Below are 22,729 nucleotides of genomic sequence, written 5' to 3'. Positions count from 1 at the left end.
CTTGATTTACTATTTCCTTTCCCATGCTAGGGAAGTTTTCAACTATAATCTGTTCAAATATTTTCTCAGCCCCTTTCTTATTTTCTTCTTCTTCTGGGATCCCTAGAATTCGGATGTTGGTGCATTTAATGTTGTCCCAGTGGTCTCTGAGACTGTCCTCAATTCTTTTCATTCTTTTTTCTTTATTCTTCTCTGCAGTAGTTATTTCCACTATTTTATCTTCCAGGTCACTTATCCTTTCTTCTGCCTCAGTTATTCTGCTATTGATTCCTTCTAGAGAATTTTAAATTTCATTTATTGTGTTGTTCATCATTGTTTGTTTGCTCTTTAGTTCTTCTAGGTCCTTGTTAAACATTTCTTTTATTTTCTCCATTCTATTTCAAAGATTTCGGATCATCTTTACTATCATTGTTCTGAATTCTTTTTTAGGTAGACTGCTATTTCCTCTTCATTTGTTTGGTCTGGTGGGTTTTTACCTTGCTCCTTCATCTGCTGCCTATTCCTGTTACTTCTTATTTTGCTTAACTTACTGTGTTTGGGGTCTCCTTTTTGCAGGCTTCAGGTTTGTAATTCCTGCTGTTTTTGGTGTCTTCCCCCAGTGGGTAGGGTTGGTTCAGTGGCTTGTGTAGGCTTCCTGGTGGAGGGGACTGGTGCCTGCGTTCTGGTGGATGAGGCTGGATCTTATCTTTCTGGTGGGCAGGACTGAGCCCAGTGGTGTGTTTTGGGGTGTTTGTGAACTTATTATGATTTTAGGCAGCCTCTCTGCTAATGGGTGTGGTTATGTTCCTGTCTTGCTAGTTGTTTGGCATGGGGTGTCATTGAGTGGAGCTGGGTCTTAGCGTTGAGACAGAGATCTCTGGGAGAGCTCTCACTGATTGATATTACATGGGTTGGGAGGTCTCTGGTGGTCCAATATCCTGAACTCAGCTCTCCCACCTCCAAGGCTCAGGCCTGACATCTGGCCAGAGCACCAAGACCTTATCAACCACATGGCTCTCACCAGACAGAATTCTTCAGTCTTCCTCTCTGAAGCATTCAGAAGTGCTATTAAGAGGTGCATTCTTAGAAAAAAAAATATTCTCCTTAAAACAGACTTTAAGCAATTGAGTATGAGCCAATATTTACTGTAATAAATATGGCAATTTTAGTTATAGTAACACTTGCTGAGTGAGTACCATTTCAAGGCACTCGACTAGATGTTTCTAACTCTATTACATCATATTTTCATGTATTACCCTTGTGATCACCATTTTACAAATGAGGAGAGAGAGATTGATGAGTTTCATGACTTTATCATTGTACAGCTAGATAGGTAGTGAAGATAGATGCTAGCGCAGTTGTGTCTAAATCTAAATTTGGGTACCTCTAAACTATACCACAAAAGTGCTTACAAGCTGTAAAATTTTAAGACAAGTGTAAGCAATTGGTACTTCTGTATGGCTACTTTAGAGATATCCAAAAACCAATGGGCTTACTAGGATAACTTGCTTCGCTGAGTAGCTAACAGGTTGATGTCAGATGGGATTGTCTAGAAATTTTCTTTGTTAAGTGTTGTAAAAATCAAATATTTTGTAAAATTTTGTAAAATAGAAGGTGAGTAAGCATAGTGGACATTAATTTGGAAGGAGGAGGTGCTGCCTAGCATGGTGACCCTGTACATAGATTTAGGGAATTTGTTACTGTATGAATCATGGTGGGAGACCTCCTGCAATACAAGTGAAAAGGACCAGATAATGACTTTTCCAGGATCTTATGGATCTAGGAAGTGACCACATGACCTTGGCTAAGCCAATCAAAGACATTAGCTCAAGATTTCTAATATGAATTTAATGACACAAAATAAGAGAGGCAGTGGAGAATCCCTATTTGCAAGAGAGTCAGAAGCTTCAACTTTTCAGCAGTTGAGGGAGCAATAGTAGCAATGGAGTCAGTAGCAGAGACTAGAGCTATATTTTTGGTGGTTTTAGCTGAGGTATTATTAATGTCAGCTGGACTGGTTCTGTCATATGATATTGGCTTTGATCTTGGCTGTGACTTAGTTCGCCCCCCCATTACCCCTCCCCCATTTTTTCTGTGGACGCCCAGATTTAAGATTATTAAGAGTTGAGTTTTTATCTGTCACGTGATTTCATTCCCCGAGACTGATTTTGTTACTGTCATTAAGTATAATTTGAAGCATTAGTATAATATAGAATCTACATAAAAACTGTAGTTTCAGATCAGAATGGGAAAATAGAGGTTATTAAATAGCTTATACAAGGAAATATGTGGAAATGCTTTTTTCCCCAGCATCTTCACAATTAGGGGGAGTATTCTCTTTCTGTCAGTCATTTAAAATAAAATTGATACCCAATTTTCTATAAAGACTTGGAGTATGACAGAGAGAGTGCAAATTAATTTGGTTTTACTTTTCCTTTACAGGCATTTTGAAGTTTGGGCATTCTCTGCCTTCTAGTTATGCTGATGGTGTGGGTTTTGTGTAGTTTTATTTGTTTTTCTTTTTTTGGACTGTATTCCTTGTGTAGTATATATATGAAGGATCAGAATTAGGCAGTTCCCATTATCCTTGCCTCCATCCACTTATATCCAGATAAAAGTTAGATGGCTCAATGATTCAAATCAAAATAAAATTTATAAAAACACCAAACTATGAAACTTATAAAAGAAATCATAAGTAAACATGTTTATAATAATTTAAAATGGAAGCCCTAGTTTAATAAAGCAAAGTCCTGCCTAGGATGTGAGGAAATAAAGCACTCTAATAAACTTTTTTGGTAGAGTTAAATTCGTACACATTTCTTAGAAGGTAATCTGATACTAGTTCTCTAAATTAAAATGTATATACCTTACCCCTGCAATTTGAGCAACAGGAACTTACTTCATGGGTACATCTCAAACCAATTCACATGCACAAGATTGTTCAGAGTAGTATTTTGATAGCTAAGAATAGAAGCAGCTAACATGTATTTCAAGTACAGCTGCTAAAATATATATATTTTAAAGTATACGCACATAGAATTATTTTGAAAATAGAGACAAGTGTTAACTAGAAAATGATGTGATTCTTAATATCTTTATAAATTAAAAAAATAATAGTTGATTTCTAACTATGTGCATAGATCACAGGTTCTGACAGTGAGGTCTATAACATCTGGATTTTATGATTGACTACCATATCATATAGAGAATATGGAATATGGAGAAGTACCAGTTTAGAGATTATAGGAGGGAGAGATAATGTTTTGTATTTTGGGGATTTGAGGTCCATCTGAAATATCCAAAAGTAAAAATTCAGAGATTAATTGGAAATTTGGATCTGGAGCTTAATAAAGAAAATTAAACTGTATATGTTTGTATATGTTTTATATATACACTTAAATATATGTGTATATATGAGTGTGTGTATATATACATACTATATATGGTTATATAGTTATATGATATATAAATAGCTGAAAAGAATAAAAACGATTATGTGCATTTGCAAAATGTGTGGAATTCTTTATAGACTGATTTCAATGACAGCCTATTGAAAAGGATCTACCTAAAACTTAACCTTTTTGATGGAAAAAAATAGTTTAGAAAGCAAATTATTTTATATATCACTACTAACGTTTTAAATCATATCAGTTAAATATTAACAAGGGATATTATGGTCAAAATAGTAAAAGCACTTTAAAAAATAATATATTATATATTAGGAAACAATGGTAACAATAATCACTGTTCTTCTAGTCTTAAAAGAACAGAAGACAATGTAACAATCTTTAAACTGTTGAAAGAAAAAAAAATGTAAGGCTGGGATTACACATACACCAAAATTACCCTTCAAGAATGAAGGCAAAATATATTTTCAAATGTTTCAGATGGAAATTTAGATCTCTAGGAAGGAATGAAGAGAAAGAGAAATGATAAACATGTAGGAGAGTATAAAAAATATAAAGCATAATTACCCAAAATTGGAAGCAGCCCAGTTGTCCATCCATAGACTAGATAGAAAAATAAAAACTGTGGTATATTTATACAACAGAACACAATCCTGTGATAAAAATGAATGAACTACTGATGCACATAAAAATGAGAGTCCAAAAACATTATGCCAAGTGAAAGAAGCCTTACACCAAAGATTACAAACTACATGATCCATTTCATATGAAATGCTAGAACAGACAAAATTAATTTCTAGGAGTGAAGTAGGAACTGACTGGGAGATTGGAGGAATGATGGAACTTTCTCAGGTGACAGTAATGTTCAACATCCTGAGGGTTTGGAGCACACAGGTATATATGTTTGTCAAAACTGATAAAATGATACATTTAAGTTTTGTGGATTTTACTTGGCTTTACCTTTAAAAAGCCCATAAACAAATACTGAATTCTAGTTAACTATATGAACTATTAAGTGTTTATGGGTGAGGCCTAATGGTATTTGCAACTTATTTTGAAAGGCATCAAAAAATAAGAAGAATTAATTGATGGTTTGAGTAATGCATAGACAGACATGTGATAAAGTAAATATTATAAAATTACAAGTGAAGATTCTAGGTGTTGAATGTATGGGTGTCTATTGTACAGTTCTGTCAATTTTTCTACATGTTTGAAATATTTTATAATAAATATTTGAAAAAAAAGTTTGGTTTTGGAGCTCTTGTCTGGATTCAAATCTGGGCTTTAGAACTTTGTAACTGTGACCTTGAGCAAGGCACTTAACCTCTCCATGCCTCATTTTCCTCAACTGTAAAATGGGAATAATAAGAGTACTTACTTCATAGGGTAATATGAGCACTGAATGAGTTAATAAATATAAAGCACCTAGAACAGTGCTTGCCAGGTATTACACACTCAGTAAGTACTAGTTGTTATTTTTAATCCTTTAAAGCATAATACTTTTTTGTTTAACAATCTTTTTAATTAAAATTTCTGCCTTATTTCTCGGAATTTATAACGGGAATATGCAAAATATAATTTAATTTCTTACTGATAAATCAAAGTAATAGTAGTATTCAATTACAATAATCAGCTGCAATACTGTGACATACTTAAATAATTTTTTTTTTTTTTTTTTTTTTTTTTTTTTTTTTTTTGCGGTACGCGGGCCTCTCACTGTTGTGGCCTCCCCCAGACACGCAGGCCCCGGATGTGCAGGCTCAGAGGCCATGGCTCAAGGGCCCAGCCGCTCCGCAGCATGTGGGATCTTCCCGGACCGGAGTGTGAACCCGTGTCCCCTGCATCTGCAGGCGGACTCAACCACTGCGCCACCAGGGAAGCCCCTTAAATAATTTTTAAAACTCAAAGAGTTCTGCTTTTTACATTTTCTTCTGCTTTATTTATTTGTGCCTCATTTATCATCAGACTTTTGTTTTTGTTTTTTTGCGGTACGCGGGCCTCTCACTGTTGTGGCCTCTCCCGTTGCGGAGCACAGGCTCCGGACGCGCAGGCTCAGCGGTCATGGCTCACGGGCCCAGCCGCTCCGCGGCATGTGGGGTCTTCCCGGACCGGGGCACGAACCCGTGTCCCCTGCATTGGCAGGCGGACTCTCAACCACTGCGCCACCAGGGAAGCCCCAGACTTTTATTTATTTATTTATTTTCCACTATCTAAAACAGGATAGTTTATTGAAATTGAATAATATTAAAATCATTACTGCAATAATTACAGTGAAACCCACCTTTGCATTGCCTCAATTTTGTCCCACACATCCACCTTGATTCCCAGGGAAAAAAAAATTTTACATGTACTCAGTATATTGATTCCTTATAATTTACAATGTCATATCAGAGATACTTGGTAAGGACTGCAGTGATTGCCATGAAACTTGCTGAGAAGAGCATGCAGAGGCCTGATGCTTTGAGAAAATGCCTGGCATAGTTTTCTCATGGGCACAGGAGTCCTGGACAGGCATTGCAGGACCCAGGGACCTTCTGAGCCAAAGTGCAAGTTCATTCCACAAAGGGATCTATAAGGAGTTCCCCCCTTGAGAAGCTTTTGTTGATTGTCACATTTGTAAAATGTCCATGGTATCATCAGATTTTTAGATTTTATTTTTACTGCTTTCAAGTTTCTTGCTTCTATCTGCTTCTTCTTCTAACAACTGCCTCTAACTTGCTAAGTGTAAACACCATAATAATAGGCCATGAGTGGCAGTCCAAGACCTTCAATGAAAAAAAATAATCAACCATTATTTTCTTGTCCTGAGATATATCTTAAAGGGTTGAGATTGATGAATAATGACTCCCGGGTTAATAGGCAGAATGTACTTCTCTTAGATTCCAAGATTCCTGTCAGGTTTAGAAGAAGCTGATGATATTTCTTTATATTATAAGTATAATCCAAAACAAGTCACATTTATCACCTGACCATTTAAAGTCCCACAGGTAGAAATATTTCTACGTGGGAGGATTGATTGAAAGGCAGCTATCGGGACAGATCAAACATCTGATGAAAATAGCCATCGTACTCCTGTGGGTATATAAGTTCTAGCCTCCAAAAACTGGTTCAGGCTTCACTCCATTTACTACATAACTAATATATATTCTTGGATTCTTCTTGTATTTGCATCTCTTTACTCCAGTGTGCTAACATTTTCTTTATTCCAACTCTTTTTCTTGCCCCTGAGATTGCTTTACTCTTTCTGACTTAAATGACTTTTGATTTTGGGCTCTTGTCTTTACATTTTCTGCAATTGTATTCTGCCCAGGGTTTAGCCAGTTTTGGCTAACGCTCCTCACTATGTGTGACTAACTTAGGATTGACCTACTTCGGGTCCCAGTTCTGGACTTTCTGGTGGCTTCAGATTTCCTGATTGCTCAACTCTATCCTTCCTGAGATGTCCTAACCCATCTGAGACCCCTTGGAACACATTACTGGAATATGCTATCTTGCAGAAAGTGGTTATAAAATAAGTGAGTTTCTCAAAAATATATTTATAATCATATACACTTATTTTTATTTATAATTCTATATTTTAGCATTTTAATTTCAGATATATTTTTAAAATATATATAAATATTGCAGTTTGATATATAATATAGGGCAATAAGTTTAACCATGGTTTTTGCTTTTGACATTCATTTATTTAGCAATCATTTGTGGAGCATATATTAAGTGTCAAGCACTGTGCTAGGTATCAGTGCTGGAAATAGTAATAAAACATAGTCACTGGATTTAAGGACAATGGGAGACAGACTTGTAAACAAATAAGAACCAAGTTATCTTGGTCATCTCTGAAAATTATTAAGTTTCAAGATCAACAGAGACTGAAATTAAAATCATTTCCAACACTGGTGGGCCTGGATTCTACAGTGTTAGATTTTCCCTCCTCTTCTTGAGGGAGGGAGCAGTCAGGACATTAAGATTCAGAATGACACGGTCAACATACACAATAGGATTAGAAGATCATAACCAGTGTCAGATAACAGAGTCTATCTGCATCTGATTGCAAATTTTCTAAGAACAATGAACAGGAAGCTTAGTGGCAGTTGAAATATTAGGAAGGGATGCAGATCACTGGGGATAGGATCCCAATGAGGGTCTCCCACCTGACTAACAAATGCCGCTATGACAGTGATAAAGGCAGTAGAAAGCCAGGTTGCCAGGAACACAAAAGGTAAAGCTGATTCTGCCTTAAATAGTCCTACTTGAATCTTCTAAGACAACAAATATGTTGATTCCCTACTGGTGAGTCTGGGAAAGTGGTCTAACTCAACATTCCAAACCTCTCAATGTTCCCAGTTTCTCTAGATGTTCTCAAAACTTCTACTGCTTTGTGAAATTGGCCTCTAGGATTTCTGAATTATCCCTGTTACTCTGAAAAAAATGAACAAGTTTTAAAGGAGCCAGGATCTTCCTAGAATTGTATTTCTCATGATCCCAAGAATCTGTCAGATCTTTGGCCAAAAATTTCTGGCCAGTGGCCTCATTTTGGGTTAACAAGTGAAAGAAAAGTACTCTTTGCTACTTCCCATAGGAATGCAAAGGGGCTCTGTCACGCAACGAGATTCTACAAGTTATCTTCAGTCCTAATGTCCTTGATGCAACTGGTTCCCCTGAGATGTAAGACCTGATCTCAACATCTGTTTAAAAAATCCAGAACTGGAACTATACCTTGGAGCTCTTGGGGACCATTCACAAAGAGGTGACCTCCTTAAGCATCCTCTTAATCTGCAGAGAGACTGTGAGTTTTCTCAGACCTTCACTGTTGCCCAGCTTCTGAGCAGTGGAGCTAAGCTCATAGAACCACAAACCATTTCCTAAATCTTCAGTCAGATGGAAGAGCTCTGAACCAGTTGTCATAAAAGACCAACCATTAGCACCTACTCTGGCTCTGGGTTAGCTTGAGATGGGCACAAAACCTTCGACATTGTACTAGACCTTGGGCAGCTGACTAGATGTGATACCGTCAAATCTGCAGTTTATGAATCCTGGGGCCTCTGAGAGGAGGGAGAAGGGAAGAGGGTGTGGCCCCCTGATCAATATCCTGGTACTGAGAGTTGTAGGGAAAGACAACCCTCTCAGTACACCTGATTTGAATTATACCAGCTCTTGACTGCATATTAGAAATCTCCTGGCACTAATGTTGAATATCTAGGAGTCAGCAGCCCAACCCAGACAGACAATTTCAGAGTATCTTGGGCTGGGGTCCCTTGGGATAAATCTAATGCAGCCTGCTAGACAGAAAGATTCCTTTGGCTGATAGCCATGTTTCATTCAACCACCTTCAAAAAGCAAGCAGAGACATCATTACATTTTCTTTCCTTGTTTCTCTTATCTGATATCCTAAGTATGAGAGACGAAGCTTATACCAGAATTGCAAATACTCGCTTTAGAATATCACTTCTCCAAAAGATCACATTCTTTTCACCTCTCTGGGCACCTTATCTCCCTCAGCTCTACAATTTTCCTTATTCCGTGGGTGCCTTGACCTTACCAGATGTTGCCATTCTGCCACAGAGGTTCTGGTGCAAAACAGGTCTAAAGTTTGAAATGAAAAATGCAACTGGGATATCCAACTTATCCTGTTGCTCCCAGTTCCCTCAAGATAATGAATCTAGCTTTTTCCTTCCACTCTTTCCTTTTGTTTCCAACCCACTCAATCTCATAGTTAAGTAGCATGACCATAAGTCACAGCATTCTGGGGGACAGTTTGGGTTTATGCCTGTTGCTGAGAATTAATTATTAACGGCATTCTCTTTCCTTTTCAAAAACCTCTGTGTTAGATGATGAATGACAGCCACTCAATCAGTGCGCCAGTGCTCGGCCTCTCTGTAGTTTAGTTTCTGGGAAGAGGCTGTGTGTATAGATAGCATTCTCTATCAGCAACTGCAGCTGTATTTCTTAGAGATGACGAAGGTCAGGGAAGAAAGGGGATGCCGGAAGTCGATGTTTTTCCTCTCCCTCTTTCTCCCATTCCTTATTGCTTCCCTTGCCCCTCAGTTTGATTCCCAGAGCACAGCCTGCCAGTAATGCAGTCAACTGTGCAGATAGATTCTGCACATGTAGGAGGTGACTGCCCAGAGCAGTCACCACCTTCTCACTTTCATTTTTTGCACCTTAGGGAATTAAAACTACAGCATCTAAATAATCAACCTATATGCATTCTGGGAAGCTGGAGTTGATCTTAGATGTGAGAAACAGATGCTAGTGTAGCTTTGCCAAAGAGAATTATGAAATGTTCACTTATTATAACAGATAATAAATATTTATTCTCTTAATACATTTACCAAAAGGTTTGGGGTAGTATACAAAGGTGTAGGCCATAAAGCAAGATAATATAAGTTAAGAAAAATGAAGCAAAAATTAGGACAGTAGATCCATAGAGTAAGGATAACTTAGCAAATGTCAATTTCACTCTGACAGGAAATAGGAAATAAAGGGTAAAATGACTTCTTACTTAGTTTCCAAGCTATTTTGAAACAATTATGCTCTCTATCGGACATGGACAATGCAACAAGCCTCTTGTACCAATTACATTCAGATAATTGCAAAAAAAAAAAAGTAATGATAGTAATAACAAGGCTGATAAACATTTGGAGACTAGAAGGTACTGGATGCATAACTGACAGAGACAGAGCTAATGTGATGATTAACTGGAATCTATATTGTTGAGAATGTAGGAACCATACTGCTTTAGTGAAGTAACCAATTTAGATTATATTTTTGTTCATTGGAGCCTCTTGACTGCACTACATAGATATATTATGGCTTATATTTCATCTTATCCAATTCTGTAACGACTCACAGCTAAATTCTCTGATGCAAAGCCTTTTCACCAAGAGTTCTCTATAATTTTTTCTTCTCCAGGGTTTAGAACTCAAATGATATTTGATGTATTGCTTTTTTCTTATGAAGGATACAAAAATATTATCATTTTCTTTTAGGACGCATAAGGAAAGATGTCTCATGAAATTTTGAAAGATATAAATAAGATTAAAACAACCAATAATCTTAACAGTAAATCTCTAGAGACATACTTCAGACTCTTCTCAATGGATGCAGTCTTTGGCAGGCTAGGATATGGAAGTAATGGGCCCTCTCTCATAGTTCAGGAAAGAGTGTAAATAAGTGCATTTCTTCTGAAGGACTGCTTGGCAATACTTCCTAAAATAAAGTTGCATGAACTCTTTCACCCTGCAATTAAACTGCCCTATGAATATTTTGCTAAAGTTTGAGTTCTGTGTTCATATGGAATGATTCTCCAAATAAATTATTTAGTGAAAAACAAAATGTTGAGAACAGCTTGCATTGCATTCAAAGAGCGGCTTTGAATAAAATGTTTTATGAGGATTATACACACAGTGGCCTATATGCTAGCACATGCATGGCGTTTTCCCTCTGAAAGGAAGTAAACTGCTATATCTAGACAGAGGGACTGAAAAGGTGTCAGAGGACTCTGTTGCTTTCTGGTTAGTATTTCTATACTACTTGAACATAATTTACCATGTATCTGTATTACTAAAATCCAAAAATAGAAAATTTACATACTGAAGGCTTGGGAATAAAGGACAGATTGACCAGAATAATGCCAATCCACCTGGAATTTTGCAGTGTCTGTTCCCCTTGACTTCAACCTACCTGGTTTTCTGCTTCTGGATTATTTTTTCACTTCAACTGCTTACTTCCTGTTTAGCTTTGATTATCTGACTCCTACACTTTTACTTCTCTCTGGTATACAGTTTATCTCACCTGGCTTAATTGACTTTTTCTCCTTTGTCCCTGGACCTGGATTCTGCCTGCAGCTGTGTTCTGCAACCAGGTCAGCCAATTTTGGCTTCTATATATCCACTTAATTCTGGACTCAACTCCCTCACTGTGACAATTTCAGCCAACATGTTCCTAGAATATGTCATTCTGCAGAAGAAAACTGTAAATTAATAATTTTCTCAAAAACATAAGTATGCATTGCCATTTTACTTTGATTTTATTCCTTAATAATTTTTTTATTCCAGGCATTCTTCTATATTCAAAAACTCAGAAAGTAGCCTTCGAAATAAACAAGTATCAGCAAAAATCCAAAGGGACAGGTGCTATCTCTCCCCAAGTAAAAAGTTATCCTTTGAGAACTGAACTCCCCCCAAATCTGGTAAACTCAAATTCTAGTGATGGTTCATTAACATAATCAGGATCTGAGGTCTTTGTGTCATATTTCTAGGGGGGAGGAGTTCATGTCACACATTCAGAGTAGTACGACTTATACTGAGGAGAAGAAATCTGGACAAGAGTGTCACGTGACAAAGTCTTAACACCTGGTCTCTTTTCACATTCATTTCGAAGAATGAGCCCAAGGAAAGGTCAGTTCATGTTTGAATGCTTTGACAAGATGCAGGATGGTAAGTGTCTATGGGAGATGGAGTCTCACTAGGGTGAACCATTATGACTGGCAATGGAGGCAGAGAAGGCTTCTAGAACATGAAGGAAAGTTGCCTGGGTTTTAAGTATGCCCACTTGAGCTTCCCTATGGCAACCTCATGGTTCACAAACAGGGTCCCTTGTTTCTATGGATATGATAATAACTTCCAAGCTGTGCCTGTCCAGCCCACCAAAATAAGCATGTTGGGGAAAGGCCAGAATCTTTCCAGAACTAACTATTCTTGTGACCCAAGTCAGTCAGACCCTTGACCAGAGGAATCTGGCCAGGAGCCATTTAAGAGCTCAAGACGGAGGAATGTATTCTTGCCTCTGCTAGAGTAACACAAAAGGGAGCTTGTTATGCATGTAACTTCTATACTCATCAGCAATCCTGAGACCTTCTGGCCTATGGCTTTAGACGACACTGAATCTGTGGAATGCTAAATTTAAAAAAAATTCCGGGACTGGCATATTCACTGGAACCCTAGACGCCTCTCAGAATTGGCTATTTACCTCTGCTCCCGATCATCTAAACAGTTGGTCTGTTTTTCCAGGATCTACTTGTACCACCCCCAAAACTACTCTAGCTTTTCAAATGTGGAACTAAATACACAGACACCAGGTTTTTCTCAAATTGGAGAGTAAGAGCAACTAGAGAGGAGCCTTTAAACATATTAGGGTGAGGCAGGATATGGACCAGTGCCAAAATTATAGCCTATAATTAGGTTCTTAGACCATGCAGCCGCCTCTGGGAGAACTCAGAGAATGAGAAGCTGGTGGATGGGAAGCCTCACTCTGGCATTTAAAGCAGAAGGGAAGGAATATTCCATTCAACACTATATATTCAACCAGGGACTATGGCCCTCAAATCAGCATCCTTTTACGTTCCAGTTTAAAACCAAGTGCCCTGGACTAATCTCTGACTTTTAAAATCAGAATTTCCTTGGGTGGGGCTTCAACATTTTCATCAAGCTCCTGTTTGATGCTGATACAGTCAGTCTGGCACCTGGCTGTCACCACAATCAAAACTGTCAACAAAGTTGGCTATCCTCAGTCAGCAAAAGCTGAGTCAATCCAGTCAGAAGTGCTGTGTATACAACAGGGATATCTGTTAGCCAGACACGGGGGTTCCCCTATCAGCATAGCGCATGACCAGAATAAGCCTGGTTTATAAATAACAATAAATGAACAAACACATGGAAATCATGATCCCAGCTGGGCAAAGAGATACAGACGAGCTAAAGAAACATCCCTAGAAGCTCTCCAATGAAAACTTTCTCTTCAGCCTTAAAGGTTTCCTTTTTCAGTGTTGCAGAGGTGAGACCTTGCTTGCATGGCCTTGGTTAGCCCACATTAATAGAAGAGAAGGGGACCAACTCAGGGAAAAATGAGATCTGTCCATACAAGTTAGTGTCATATGATGGTGGGTGACTGTGCATTGCTGATAGCTAGTCAGGGTGGGCAGAGTTTACAGATGTCCTCTTACAATGGACCAGTCACAATATGGGTTAGTAGAAATAATGGGACCAGACTTCCAGGTATCAAGACTGTCTCTTTTATGCTAATGCCTCTACCATAAGCTTTCAAGAAAGAGTCTATGGTGGTAAGTTTAGGGTTGTGGGTCAGTCTCTGAATACCCCAGTTGTGTTACAGATACTGTCATAATGAGATCTAGGCCTGGGGCATATTGGGATACTTCTTCCCTAAGTGAGGGATTGAGCACAATACTGTTGTTTCCATTTTCAGTGTGCTTTAGACCTGTATTCATCCTACCTGTGCAAAATTAGTGGGAGTGTAAATCAACTACCCTCCCAGAGCCTTTCCCACAGGAGGCTGTGAGACAGAATGCCCAGTTCCTAGGTGCTTAGCTCTTCGGCCCCCTCTGCAGTAGAGACTGACACACAGCAACATGTGTATCATGTCCTTTGGAATCTGTTGGTTCCTTTTCCTGAGCCTACATCCAATTTTAGGTTCTTCTCTTATTGCTTTATATACATTGATGGTAAAAAGGGAGCTCACAGTACCTGTCCTCTCAGTGCAGAATTTTAATAAATCCCAGAAGACAAGAGTAGCATATTTATGCCTAAACTTTGATTTCTCCTATGTTAATTAGTGGATCAAATAAATTCAGCAATATCCAATATACTGATGGTTTCATCCCAAGGAAGTAAGAGCATATACCTAAAACAAAATTTAAAACTAAAAAGAGAAAGAGAGTAAAGTATATTTTGAGAATATTCAAAAGGTTTAAATATGAATTGTTAACCAAAGTACACAATTTTGTGAGGATGGAGGCTCACAGGTTAGAATATATTTTAAATTGTACTGGTGGCAGTAGATCATGACATGGATTTGAATTTCACTTCCTCTAGTGCGTTCTAGTGAGGTCTGTCAAGACCTCTTTTATTCTTATAATGAAGTGGACTTTAAATGAGAGCTAGAGAGTGAAGTGGATAAAAATACAGAACAATTCCTTATATAAGCAATAGTTACACATGGTATTACCTTTACAAAATCCTTCATGTAATCTCTGTCATTTGGTCCTTGTCAGGATCTGTAAGTTTTTTATGTCATTTACAGATAAGAAAAATAAAGCTTAATCAAAAGTTCAATAACTGCAATTTCACAAAAACAGAAATCATTTTATCATATAAAATTCAAAGTTTTCTTCATTGGAATTCCAGCTCATCATTGATTAGCCAGGTACCATCATCAAATTATTCCTCGTGGGCCTTATCTTCTTTACTTGTAAAACTAGAGGCTGGATTATAGAAACTTTAATTAGGGCTGGTTATAGCAGGTATGGTGCTCAGGACTCTGTTTATCATAGGGCCCAGCTTCCTTATATCTTGCTATAGAGTACCCAATAGCCAGGAAAAAAATATCCACAAAAAGCACCACCCAAACTCCTCCTCATTTCAAGAAATTTTTCTGGCCAGTATCCAAACTTGACTCCATCATTTCCATTAATGAAAGGAACCCATCAGTGTGTCATTCCACATGTGTTCATCATTTGTCCTTCTTAGACCGATATCCTAAGTATTGGAAGCAACATAAAACTACAGTCACAATGATCACATCATCATCACTTTTAAAAGAAAACCTTCAGAAGGTATGCATATTACAGAACTAAACAATGGAAAAACAAAAACAAAAACCTGTTGATCCAAACAATACCAAAATGCCCAACTGTTTAAACTGGCACACCATTTCCCATCACATCTGTGCCGCTAATTTTATCTGTTGATTCTTACATGAAAAGCATCAATCTTGAAATCACTAAGTTACTTGGCGTAGAAGATAAGATTCCTTAGAAGAAGTATACTCCATCTTGCATAAGCTTTTATTCCTTCTGTTCTATCATTGTGTCATGTAACCTAAAAGTCATTGCATATACAGTTTTTAGAAATTTTACACTAACAGAGCATCTTGCTTTCATAAGCTTACCTGGTGGGATGAGAAAACTGACCACACATACATACAGTGCAGAGCAAACATTCACAGACAGTTGCTGCTCTTGAAGTAGCTCTCTTAATTCAAGTCCAGAATCTCCTACTGGGGACCCTAAGGGTGTGTATGGGGTGAGGCAGGCAGGGTGGGTGGGAAAGGCTGGCAGCAGGTGACAGCTATCACCATCCCAGGACTGGGCACTCAGCAAGAAAAAGGCACTTACTTGCTACCATGTGACGGGTCTCCACCAGCACCTAAAGGGAAGCTGGGCTTCCTTGCAGCCCCTTTCTCCTCCTGGGCTTCTCTTTCCTCCAGGATCTCTGGTCTCCTGAGCTCTGGTTGCTCAGCAGGTGTTGCTAGGCTGGCGTCGGCCCTCACCAGCGGATGCCACCCAGGCCACGACAGCTCAGCAGTAAACGGACCCCACCGAATTGTCGGCTGGAAAGAGTTTCTGGGGCGGCTGCTCAGCCGCTGACCCAAACACCCCTCCTGCCCAGGTGCGCAGTGGAGCTCCGCCCGCCGCCTGGAAGCTATTTCGGAGTCCTTCTCACTCCTCCCTCCCCTCTCCCAGCCACGCCACCCTGTCCCCCGCCCTCCTCCCCAGGATGGTGCGCGACTTCGGCCTCCAGACCGGGCGTGGGCGGGGTGATGTTGACAGAGACAGCGGCGGCTGCGGTGTCCCCTCTACTAGCTGCCTGGGAAGGGAGGGGGCGAGAGGAGCGGGATGGGGGAGGAGGGGAGCGGGGAGAGGACTGCAGGAGCGGGAAGGAATGGAGAATAGAGGAAGAGCGGGGATGCAGATGGGATGCAGCTGGGGGTGGGGGAAGAGTCGTAAACAGGAGGGACAGGAGCGGGAGAGGAAGAGAAGAAGGCAGCAAACTCAGGTCTTTAGGTCTAGGAGCTCGCTCTCCCTCCTTGCCTAGTTGCCCCCATGGAGGCCGTGAGAGGCAATTATTAGCCTGCAGCATTCAAATCTGGACAGTGCTGTAGGTGCGTGTGTGTGGGTGTGTGGGTGTGTGTGGGGGGTGCAGATGTTTAGGAAAGAATGGATTGGAGCCACTATACCTTCTCACTCGGGATTTCTTTCCCACTCTGGCGATTTGAGACACAAAGACAGAGGAACAGTTATGCATATCTTGGAAAACTAGTGCACGACAGGGTGGTTTGGGAGTGAAAGAAGGAAGTGTTTGACCTTCTTTCCCAAAGGGAGTTTGGAAAATTTTGTTACATCATAGAACATTCATTTTATAACCCGATTCTGTTCAGAAATAAGGATCCCTGGGCTTCCCTGATGGCGCAGTGGTTGAGAGTCCGCCTGCCGATGCAGGGGACACGGACGGGTTCGTGCCCCGGTCCGGGAAGATCCCACATGCCGCGGAGCGGCTGGGCCCGTGAGCCATGGCCGCTGAGCCTGCGCGTCCAGAGCCTGTGCTCCGCAACGGGAGAGACCACAACAGTGAGAGGCCCGCGCACGGCAAAAAAAAAAAAAAAAAAAAAAGGATCCCTACAACACGTGTCAGAAAGACAATAAAAATGAGGAAAAGGGAAAAGAAATCATGTATATTTATAAAAGGCTCAAATTTTACATTCCAAGGCATCGGACAGAAGAATAAAGTAGAACTAAGCTAACATTAGTTCTGTGCAAACCATGTCAGAAACAGCATGTTTCATCCATGATTCACAGAAAAGGTCGTTACATGTATTTTGTTTGTTTGTTTAAATCATAACATTTGTTATGAAAAATTTCAAATATATACAAAAATACAAAGAAACTATAATAAACTCCTATGTACTCATCACTCAGCCTCAACTATTGTCAACATGTAGCCAATTTTATTTTGTCTATACCCACCCTCTCACCTTGGGTTAATTTAAAACTAGTTCAGATATATCATTTTATCCAAAAAAAAAAAAATCAGCATATATGTCTCTGAATGATAAGAACTTCTAAAAAATACAACCCAATTCAATTATCATACCTAAAAATTAATAATCGTTATTTTGTAGTCAAACATCCGCTTGATCTATTTTTTTAATAAATTTATTTATTTATTTACATTTTTGGCTGTGCTGTGTCTTCATTGCTGTGCGCGGGCTTTCTCTAGTTGCGGCGAGCGGGGGCTACTCTTTGTTGTGGTTCACGGGCTTCTCATTGTGGTGGCTTCTCTTTGTTGCATAGCATGGGCTCTAGGCGCACAGGCTTCAGTAGCTGTGGCACGCAGGCTCAGTAGTTGTGGCTCACAGGCTCTAGAGAGCAGGCTCAGTAGCTGTGGTGCACGGGCTTAGTTACTCCGCAGCATGTGGGATCTTCCTAGACCAGGGCTCGAACCTGTGTCCCCTGCATTGGCAAGCAGACTCTTAACTACTGCGCTACCAGAGAAGCCCCTCCTTGATCTATTTTTAATAGACAGTGTGTGGATTTCCAGCTTCTCTTGCTTACACTTTGAGGTAACCCTACAAGTGGATTGTCCATTGCATTGGACTTTTCTTGGAGCATTCCTTCATACCCAGTAAAATTCTATGCATCTTTCTGTACAAACATAATAGAAATAACATAATATAAAGTTAACAAACTTAAAAATATCAAATATTTTAAAGTTTAAATAAGATATCTGACATAAATAAAGAGAAATTCTGCTTTGTATAATGAACAAATATAACAGGCAACTAATCCCAAGACATTGTGCAAACCAAAAATAGAAACAAGTGGTAAATGGAAGGGAAGCCAATGATATTGGATTTATCTTCTGAGTTGGACAATAATTTTTTGTTGTTTTTATTCTGGAGCAAATATTTTGTCACTAATATTAGATAATATTACTAAATTAATCTGACAAATTTTAGCAATTATTATGATCCTAATAAGAGCTTATGAGACCCTTTTGGGTTGCCCGGCTGGGGAAGTGTGTGGGTAGGAGGGGTCACTTGCTGTTTGTTTTCCATGCTTCTGCCTTAAGAACCTTATAATCATATATTTTAAGCTGTGTTTCCTAAGTATATACCCAGGAGGCAGAAGCTCTAGACCTGCTTGCTCTACCTCATCAAGAGAAACCTTTTCTATCACACTACACTTGAACCAGATAAGCCCCTGGAGGAATTATTTCCCTTGCAGCCTGCTTAAGTAGAGGTTGTTTATTTCTAACCTCAAATATATCAGTGTCAGGTGTGTGGACGGGTCTGGTGTTTTGATTCTGACTCCATATCACCACATCAGAGGTCAGTAAAACCTTAAAACAATTCTCCCAAAATACAAACAAATCAAAACATACCTTCTTTGAACATATGTCCACTAGCTGTATCATCCTTTCCTTCTACTGGTCTAGCATTCATCTTCTGACTTTATAAATATTCTTATTTATTAAGGATTTATTTTCTGGTCGACAGTCTTCCCTTCCATCTGGACTCTTACAACTTTCTACTTTCTACTCTTAACAACTTTCTCATCCATTTGGATACTGATAAGCATTTCAGTAGCCTAGTTTCTACTTTCCTCCCTAACAGATGATTTTTTTCCACTCTACCTCAGCTGCTAATTCCCACACTCACATTTTGAATCTTGTCATAGCTAGCAACTGCTTGTTTTTCTCTGTAACCTTTATCTGACCTGCTAAAGGTCAGTTGTTCTTTTTTTTTTTTTTCTGTCTTGTACCACCAGAATGCATGCTACATGACAAGGGAGACTTGTTTATCCCCTGTTATAAGGTGCTTAGAACAGAGGTTGTAATATAGTAGGTACCCAGTAAATTTGTTAAAGGAATGAACACCAAGCATGCCCCCAGTCCACTGTGTGCTTCTTGGAAGAATGTGGTGATTCACCATAGAAACAGATCATAGGGGGCTTCCCTGGTAGCGCAGTGGTTGAGAATCTGCCTGTTAATGCAGGGGACATGGGTTCGAGCCCTGGTCTGGGAGGATCTCACATGCCGCGGAGCAACTAGGCCCGTGAGCCACAACTACTGAGCCTGCGCGTCTGGAGCCTGTGCTCCACAACAAGAGAGGCCGCAATAGTGAGGCTCGCGCACTGCGATGAAGAGTGGACCCCGCTTGCCACAACTAGAGAAAGCCCTCGCACAGAAACGAAGACCCAACACAGCAAAAATAAATAAATTAATTAATTAACTCCTACCCCCAACATCTTCTAAAAAAAAAAAGAAACAGATCATAGGGCACATGTAATATGAAGAACATGAAAATTGTTTGTTGATCTGCTTTTATTCTGCTTCATCTATGATACTTATACACTTTAATGCTTCTGTATACACAGATGTGAAAATTTCCTCTGGCTGCAGAATCTTGATACAAAGCACAGGTCTGTCTGAAAAGAAGTGGTACAAATAAGAAAGTCCAATTTTGTCTATGGGGAATGCCAAGGCACTCAGCGAAATAAAACACTCAGCATTAAAACAAAACAAGAAACAACAAAAAAACTATAACCTTATTCTACAATACTAAGAAATAGACATTGGTGTGGGATCGTTGTCAAAATCCAGGCCTAGATATTTTTAAGGATGAATATAAAATAAAATGTATTGTAGAAACATGTTTCTGAATCACTTGAATTTTATGATTTTTAAGACTTCATATTGGGACGTCCCTGGTGGTGGAGTGGTTGAGAATCCACCTGCTAATGCAGGGGACACAGGTTCGAGCCCTGGTCCAGGAAGATACCACATGCTGTGGAGGAACTAAGCCCGTGTGCCACAACTACTGAGCCTGCGCTCTGGAGCCTGCAAGCCACAACTACTGAGCCCACGTGCCACAACTACTGAAGCCCGTGCACCTAGAGCCCACGTTCTGCAACAAGAGAAGCCACTGCAGTGAAAAGTCCGCGCAACGCAACAAAGAGTAGCCCCTGCTCACTCCAACTACAGAAAGCCCATGCACAGCAACGAAGACCCAACACAGCCAAAACTAAATAAATAAATAAATTAAAAAAAAGAGTAAATCCTAAGAGTTCTCATTACAAGGAAAAAAAAATTTTTTTAAAGACCATATCTTCTTTAGCAAATGCTAGTTAACTTTCCACATGTCATGTATAATATCACAGGCAAATGCTTATGATCCTTTTTGTCTTAGTCAGTTAGGGCTGCTAACTGGTGGCTTATAAATAACCGAAACTTGGTGGTTTATAAATAACAGAAAATTATTTCTCACAATTTTGGCGGCTGGAAGGTGACAGCATAGTCAGGTTGTGGTGAGAGCCCTCTTCTGGATTGCAGATTGCAGGGTTATCGTTGTATCTTCCCATGGTGAAGAACTGAGAGAAGAAGAAAAGTCTCTTATGATTCTTATAAAGTCACTAAACCCATTCATGAGGGCTCCACCCTTATGACCTCATCTAATCCTAATCGCTTCCCAAAGGCCCTGTCTCCTAATGCTATCACATTGGGGAGTAGGGTTTCAACATATGATTTTTTTTTTTTTTTGGAGGAGGACACAAACATTCCATCAATAATACTTTCTTTTCAGTTTTTATCATCCTCACCTACCTACATCAAAACAGTACTTCAGGGACTTCCCTGGTGGCGCAGTGGTTAAGAACCTGCCTGCCAATGCAGGGGACACAGGTTTGATCCCTGGTCTGGGAAGATCCCACATGCCATGGAGCAACTAAGCCTGTGCTCCACAACTACTGAGCCTGTGATCTAGAGCCCGTGAGCCACAACTACTGAGCTGCACACCACAACTACTGAAGCCCACATGCCCTAGAGCCCACGTGCTGTAACTACTGAGCCCGTGTGCTGCAACTACTGAAGCCTGTGAGCCTAGAGCCCGTGCTCTGCAACAAAAAAAGCCACCGCAATGAGAATCCTGTGCACTGCAAAGAAGAGAAGCCCCCACTCGCCGCACTAGAGAAAGCCCATGAGAAGCAACGAAGACCAATGCAGCCAGAAAAAAAAAGACAGTGCTGCAAAGCCAATATCAGTTTCTTATCATTATTTTTATTTGTATAGTATTCTACTTATGGTTCTGACTATATGTTTGAATTACCTAGAACTGTTCCAAGAAAACCTTGCCACAGTCTTCAATTCTGTCCCAAGTTCCAGAACTATAAGAATTTGGACAGTGAATAAAACTGTAAAAAGTTGTTTAAACAGTTGCAGAGGAACCAAATAAATGTCTTGATTCTTAAGGATTCTCAGAATTGAAGGAACAGGCCATGCATGGTAAGAGTCAATTGCGGTCCTCTATAAAAAAGTGGACAAAAATTCTTTTAGAGCTTTAATTATCAGTTGATAAATTACTAAACCAGTTCCAATTTCTCAGATTCCCTGGAATATATGCATATGTACATAATGTCCCAGTTTGACTCTTCCCCAAAATATTCCAAATGTAGGCATAGTCAACAAAGACTATCAGTGAAAAGCCAAATTAAATATAGGAAATCAGCAAGGAAACATACGTCAAACTTCTCATTTGGAAAACACATTCATATAGTATAAGGTGGACCCTTTTGTGCCTATATTTATTTCATAGTTTTCTGTGGTACCAAGAATCAGTTTAGACAAATCATAGACACATCTGGAGTTTGTGTTCAAAATGTTCCTGATCACAATGCATTGCATTTTGCAATTTTGAATCCAACATTCATCTATCAAGTAATTTCTAACCAGTCTTGGCAGAAATCCAGAATATTTTCAAGTGAAATAATAAAACACAAAACAGAGAAAAATACAAAATCACAATTTGTTGTCATTTATCTGAATGTTCCATTATAATTTGTGTGCCCACATGTGAAACAGTTGAACATATGCATGCCATATGTAAAAGTAGGATTTGACTGCTGTAACAAAAAGCTAAAAAAATTGTAGCTTAAGCATGGTAGAAATTTATTTCTCTCAAACCTAATAACCTAGGCATAAGGAGTTCAGGGCTACAAAATATCACCAAATCAGGTTCTTTCAATTTTGTTGATCTGCCATCTCTACTGTATTATACAATTGTTTGCATGATTCAAGATGGCTCACCAACACATTTGTAGTCCAGGTAGCAGTAAAAGGGAATAGAGAAAATGGAGTTCATGCCCATTCCATAAAGGTTACAATCCAAAAGTTTTACTTTACACATTCTTGAGTTCATATCGTGTTGGCCAAAACTTAACCCCATAGACACAACTGGCTGCAAGGAAGGCTGGGGAATGTCGAGTTTATTCTGATGTCTATTCTGTGAGCCAAAAGTTGAGGTTTCTACTAATGTAGAAAAGTAAGAATGAATATTGGGGGATGATCAGCAACTTCTGCCATGCCCTGTCTGCATCTGCAATTGACATTCTAATTAGACTGGATGCCCTCACCACACAGCAAATTAGAAGAAAAATGTGTAACTTCTAAAGATTTAAGAACTTACAAAAGCAAAACTAAATTTATCAATAAACATTTCTCCCCACCTAAATTAGAATTACCAGGCAAGAAATTCAGATTGAAGAACAACCATTT

General features: G+C 39.3%; 1 protein-coding gene across 3 annotated transcripts in view; it reads right to left on the bottom strand.

The window, feature by feature from the left end:
- Nucleotides 1-15,804, bottom strand: part of SCN7A (sodium voltage-gated channel alpha subunit 7) — an 88,052-nt gene extending 72,248 nt beyond the window's left edge. For all 3 annotated transcript variants that reach the window (XM_073807616.1, XM_073807615.1, XM_073807617.1), the window contains exon 1: nt 15,517-15,804. Coding sequence is in view for 2 of the 3 variants with exons in the window: in XM_073807615.1 (XP_073663716.1) it covers nt 15,517-15,526 (10 nt within the window). In the remaining variant the exon portion in view is untranslated. The remainder of the gene's footprint in view (nt 1-15,516) is intronic.
- Nucleotides 15,805-22,729: the final 6,925 nt, after the last annotated feature.

The sequence above is a fragment of the Tursiops truncatus genome, chromosome 7 (genome assembly GCF_011762595.2).
Source record: "Tursiops truncatus isolate mTurTru1 chromosome 7, mTurTru1.mat.Y, whole genome shotgun sequence".
NCBI classification, from domain to species: Eukaryota; Metazoa; Chordata; class Mammalia; order Artiodactyla; family Delphinidae; genus Tursiops; species Tursiops truncatus.
Note: the sequence above shows the minus strand (reverse complement) of the source record. Positions and strands in the feature narration are given on the sequence as shown.